General features: G+C 43.2%; 1 protein-coding gene across 1 annotated transcript in view; it reads right to left on the bottom strand.

Annotated features, from left to right (window-relative positions):
* Positions 1 to 479: 479 nt before the first annotated feature.
* Positions 480 to 6,000, bottom strand: part of CD96 (CD96 molecule) — a 28,105-nt gene continuing 22,584 nt past the window's right edge. The window contains 4 exon segments of the mRNA XM_063150404.1: positions 480 to 588; positions 1,634 to 1,757; positions 2,837 to 2,925; positions 5,709 to 5,787. Of these exon segments, the coding sequence (XP_063006474.1) occupies positions 480 to 588; positions 1,634 to 1,757; positions 2,837 to 2,925; positions 5,709 to 5,787 (401 nt within the window).

Raw genomic sequence — 6,000 nt, 5'->3', positions numbered from 1 at the left:
ACATGTTGGGTTATATTAGTCCACAGTAAAAATAAATAATTGCAATAACAGCTCGTGTAGGTCTCAAAATCTTGTGTTCAGCCACTGTTTGCTGTGTAACTGTGATGTTCATACAGTAGAGTTGTCATCTCTATACATTGAATAGATGGACAAGCTTCAACACTGTTCAGTCAGGCTGGCAGACTCACGTGTTAATCTGCTACCGTGGACAAGATAGCAAATTCCTAGTTCATCACCCAATTCAAATTCAGCGCGTGTAATCTCACAGCGACAGTTACTACGAATGTAGTGCATACATAGAGATACACAGGATGAAAGGAGTCTCCCAAGAAGTGCTCAGCTTTCAAAATTAATGACATGTAGGAGCTCTGAATTTTAATATGGGTCATTACCACCAAGCTCCTGTAACCACTGTTCCAAAGGCAGAGCCTTTTAACTGTGCCAGTCTTCTGTGTGCTACACAAGGGGTGCAGGTGGTGTTACAGGCTTTCTAGTTCGTGGCAGGATGGGGGAGTCCCATCAGACTCTACCATGGAGGTGTACTTTATTGGAGGTGGTGGTGGCTTAAAAGATGGAGGTCTGTTCATACTGAAATAGAAGAGAGAAAATGCACTATCACATGAAAGTAGCATAAAAGATAGTCGTAAAATGTTCACAGGAGGAGGTGGATTGGTACTAAGTCATTATAAGAGCACCTGACATTAGCTCTTACATACTGTGACTTCCCTGAGTCTGTTTTATAACCCCAGGACACCTTCTGCTATTCATTTGGCTTTCTTAGCTCCTACCTCACAGTTTTATTTCATTCATGTTTTAAAAGAACTGAACGTGGTCCTGATGAACTATTCAAAGTACTTGCATGGGCCCTTTGCTCACACTGCTCTCTGAAAGTATATTTAAAGACACGTAACTTTTTTTGATCAATTAAAAAATAAAGGTCCCACCTCAAATTAATTAAAAAATAAATCCTGTTTTTATCTTTGATATACAGGATTTACAGTTGAGTTTTAAGAGGATTTTCTAGAATCATAGGTGATTAATTATAACTATGATTTTTTGAGTATTTTAATAATGTTGGTAAGATTTAAAATAATTGTCTCTTAGATATTGCTTTCACCAGTAGATCTTAGAGTGTTTTAGTAGGGAATCAAACTTTGGTAATAATTACACACTCAATGCTTTTTTGACTGGGATTGAGTTTTGGGTAGCCCACTTTCACATATGTCATTCAAAACTCAAATAGACCTGCCCTAGAAGTACAATTTCATTAAAACATGTCCTCAAGTAACCATAGAAAATGAGAGAGCAAAAGCAGCTGGCAGGGAGGCTAATAGAAATGGGGGGCTCTGGGGACAAAAATCGACTTTTATTTTTCCCTTACACCCTGAAGCTGCACTGCAGCTCTTTTCTAAAGTTTATTTTAAAGAAAACCCACAGAACAGATAAAAGGACTGAGAACACTCTACATACTGCTGTATGAGAAAAGTGGCATTAATGATCCATGTACTTAAAGGCCTTGTGTGCTATAAGTTGTCTCAAATGAAAAGGTATGAATCCAAACAACTGGGTTAGAGTTGGTGCTGCCCTCTGTGCCACCCTTCCCACCCCTATGGCTCCATTCACTGGTACTCACATCTCTTTCTGGTACTGACACCATTTCCTGATGCCTAAAGCTACCAGAGTGCTGCAGAGGAGGAGCAGGACAGCTATCACTGTTGGCCACGGGAAGCCACTGGCTTTGGCGTTCCTCCTGTCACCTGTAAGGGACACATGGAGCTCATCTGAAGATCCTCAGAGAGGAGGGAAATCAGGGCTTGGTGCCTGGGGCTTGCTGCTCCCTGCTCTGCATAGCGCTGCTGTCAGTGCAGCCACTCATCACCAGGCTGAGGTTCCCAAACTCTGAGCGCTGCAGCTCTGATTTATGGACTTAGCCCACTGTTGCTCTGACTGGGTGTGTGAACTGATTTCAGACACCCACTGGCTCACTTTTCAAGATTATTTAGGCACAGCCCAGAGAGCATTTCATCCAAAACCCATTGGCTTTCTCTGTTCCCCTGTGAGCTGCTCTGCAAGAAGCTGCATGTCACAGTGCAGACAGGCACATCTGCCAACCCTTGCCCTCCTTCCCAATGGTTTATTTTTCACACCACTGACACCAGACCCTGCCAAAACATCTGGCCAAGGGCTCAGCTGCCTTTTGAGGTGAGCTCTTGTCAGCAGCACAGTTTCCCAGTCCCATTCGAGCCGCCTCTCCCCACTGCAGTGCTGGGATTCCCCTCCCCTTCCCACTTCTGCACAGCCACCCTTGGGGGTGCTGGCAGATGTGCCCTCAGGTCCTGGCTGTGGAGAAGAAGAGAAGGAGCACAGTCCTCCTCCAGCTGCCAGAGGGTGCAGCAGTGGCCTGGGTGCCAGAGAGATCCATGGGTGATACGCCTCAGTGTCAACTCCCGTTAAGCTAGCATCATCACCCTGTGCAAGGCTGGCCACACTGGTGTGTCACCCAGGCTGGGTCTTACCCACCATGGCAACCAGTGCGGTGGCCAGTCCACTACGCTGCATGAGCCATGAGCTTTCCCTGGGGCACAAGAGTGTTACTGGCCAAATTTTGCTGCTGGAAGAAAGCATACAATGGAACTTTACTTGCAGATGGAGGGAGAAGGATGGAATACCAAAAGCCTGCGCCAACCTGTGATATTAGGATACAGAAGCTGTGACTCCTCTTTTCATCTCTTTTCCCTTATTTTGGAATCTCCTGGTCAAATGGATGTGATGCTCCAGGTTTCGTGCTTATGCAGTGGCATGCTGAAAGAAGAGGATATGCAGGATAACATCTTACCAGTACTGTTCAGCAGGCTGCTGGTAGGAAAGAAATCTTTTCCTCTGGTAACTGAAATTGTCTGATCTGTGATGCTGTAGGACAGGTTAATTATAAAGATATGGACACAGAACATTTTTAGTTACTTATTTGTTTTTTTGGGTTTTTTTAAATGAAGGTTGTTTTGAACCCTCTGTTATTCACCCAGCTGAAAATTCCAAAGTCAGAAATTTCCAGGATCAGGGTCTAAAAATTCACTTGGCAAGATGCCTACATTTTTGGCCTGTGACCTGGTGTTGGATAAAAGAAATGTGCTTTTATCAAAAGAAATATTATAGGAAGGAAAGGGGGAAGAGGAAGGGAGGAGGGAGGGAGGGAGGGAGGGAGGGAGGGAGGGAGGGAGGGAGGGAGGGAAGGAAGGAAGGAAGGAAGGAAGGAAGGAAGGAAGGAAGGAAGGAAGGAAGGAAGGAAGGAAGGAAGGAAGGAAGGAAGGAAGGAAGGAAGGAAGGAAGGAAGGAAGGAAGGAAGGAAGGAAGGAAGGAAGGAAGGAAGGAAGGAAGGAAGGAAGGAAGGAAGGAAGGAAGGAAGGAAGGAAGGAAGGAAGGAAGGAAGGAAGGAAGGAAGGAAGGAAGGAAGGAAGGAAGGAAGGAAGGAAGGAAGGAAGGAAGGAAGGAAGGAAGGAAGGAAGGAAGGAAGGAAGGAAGGAAGGAAGGAAGGAAGTTAAGATGTTCCAGCAAGCTAGCATTGAGGCAGCTTTGAGCAGCAGAGCTGTCTGGGAGAATAATGAGCTTTACCTCATTGATGGTAATTAGAAACCTTAAGAACCACAGATGATTTTTCTGTCTGACCCACAAAAATTGTCTACCATCTGCTTATAGACAGTTTTTTCCCATCCTTCTGATGGTTTACATCTGTGCCCCACAAGGGACACATTTCTGTTTTTTCTATCCTTCTCTACATTCACAGCTTCTGATATAATAGTTAAATACTCATCTAGACAATGGCACAGCATTTCCAGAGCTCCCATGGCACTTCTGATATGGGGATCCAGTGGTGAAATTATTCAAATTTGTATAAAAAGAAATAATGACCTTCAGTTGTCTTACAAAACTGTACACGATTACTTCATTAGGCTCTGCTGTGGCTGTTTTGGACTCTGACTTTCTCTGATGCACACAACAAATGAAACAACAGAGTAACCTGACAGTCTCTGATATAACTGCTGATTTATAAATGCAAGACAAAAACCTAGCTTTAAATTATGTAAATGACTAACCTGACAAAACCAAGAAAATCTCTTTATTGTGAGATGCTTGCTGGCTTTGACTGAAATTGAGAGTTCAAGTGTGTGTGTTTGTGTGTGTATGTGTATGTGTGCATTAAAAAGATGTAGTTTTAGGGCACTCTAAAAACTGAGATTTTTGGATGTTAATTCAGTTCTTTTCTACTTGCTTATTAGGTGTTTGATTTTAAGTGAATAGCTATGACACATCTCACACATGTAAAATGCATAGCATTTTACAAAGTTATATACAAAATAAAAGGATATACACTTAGAAATCTGATAGGACTGTGCTGTATACATCACATTGATGAGCATTATTTATTCCTATTTACATAATGGCTTATGTTAGAGCATCCCAGACCACAATGATAATGGTAATCACTGTTGTAGGAGCCCAGGGGCCCCGGGAGGGTACATGGGTTCATGTGTATGCCTCAGCACACTCACTGGTGCCTGTGTGCTCTGAAACTGCCCTCAATTACAGCTGCTGGACCAAGGACCCTTCAAGGCCATTATCTCTTAGCTGGTGTTCAGGCAGGCACAGGTGTAGGGAAGCAGTGGCGGGGATGTGGGGATGAGTGGAGCAACAGACAGTATCCCCTGCAAATAGTAGAGTAATTCAGCATGCTTTTAGAAAAAATTGCAACCAGCAAGCTGTGCAAGAGCAGAATTGTGGAGCATTCGAAGCTGTCACAAGGTTGTGGTATAACTGCATGGTTGTGGGTGGTACTAAAAATGCATTCACAAAATGGAAAGCAGCTGCTACATTTGTGCCTCAGCCAAAAGACAACTCCCATGGAAATGCAAAAGCACATTGACAAGTCCTGCTTTTTCCAAAACCACAAATGCAAACCAAGATGTTAAAAAAGGAAGTAACTTTGGGCTTTATACTGCAGAGATTTTCTGAAGGGAAAGACTAGTGAAAAAATGTTCAGCCTATGGGGTTTTTTATTGATTTATTGATCTTTAATGAGGCTGTCTTTCAATGTTCTATTAGGCAGCCTGTATTACTTCACATTATCTCATTATTTCCCTGCTGCTCTGTGATTTTATTTAGCTTCTCTGGCAATTTATTTCATCTATAAACTACCTTCTTCAGCACTCACTACATTTGCCTAGCAACTATCTCAATTGTAATATTATGAAAATAAATATGTCTAATGAAACCAGGATACTCAAATGTTTTTTCATTCCTCTTTTGCCACTGCAAAGCCTCGACAGCTTGGAAACCCAAGCCTTTATCTTCTAACTCAGTGGAACTCAACAGGGAAATTGCTTCTGTGAAGTATTGAAAATCTGGTACACGTTACTCCACATGACTTTGGCCTCTGCTCAGACACAAGTTTTCCATGCTTAGTAATAATTTTTGCATAGCGATGTGGTGACTCTCAACTAGCAGATGAAAATAAGCACCACAGAACTAGTGCTCTGAGAGAAGGCATCACAAATTGAGCCCCTGAGGGCCTTCTGCTGTGGTTTTTACAAGATGCTCCAGATTACTGTAGGTTTGCAACCCAACATTCATTAAGCTGGTGCCACATTGGCACTTTGGCTTCAGAACTCCTTTGCTGCAGTCCTGTGAAGCAAAGGAGATGTGTTGTCTACTCACGTGCTGTTGTCAAAGCCTCGCTGAATGCCGTGGCACTGGTGTAGCCTTTTGCCTCTGTGGTAGAAGTTAGCGCTCCTGCTGAAAAGCACAAAGCCTTGTAAAAATTGCTGTAGGGAACCATATCACTTGTTTTTCATTTCCTCCCCTCTTTCTTCCCTGCTTTCTGACTAACAAGGTCAAATAGGTGTAGCCCGTTACTTGAGATGCTGGCTTTCCTCACACAGGCATTACACAAAGCTGTGTCAGGTTTGAAAGCTTATCACAAGTTAGAAACTCAAGAGGAGTTTTACT

The sequence above is a fragment of the Melospiza melodia genome, chromosome 2, assembly GCF_035770615.1.
Source record: "Melospiza melodia melodia isolate bMelMel2 chromosome 2, bMelMel2.pri, whole genome shotgun sequence".
NCBI classification, from domain to species: domain Eukaryota; kingdom Metazoa; phylum Chordata; class Aves; order Passeriformes; family Passerellidae; genus Melospiza; species Melospiza melodia.
Note: the sequence above shows the minus strand (reverse complement) of the source record. Positions and strands in the feature narration are given on the sequence as shown.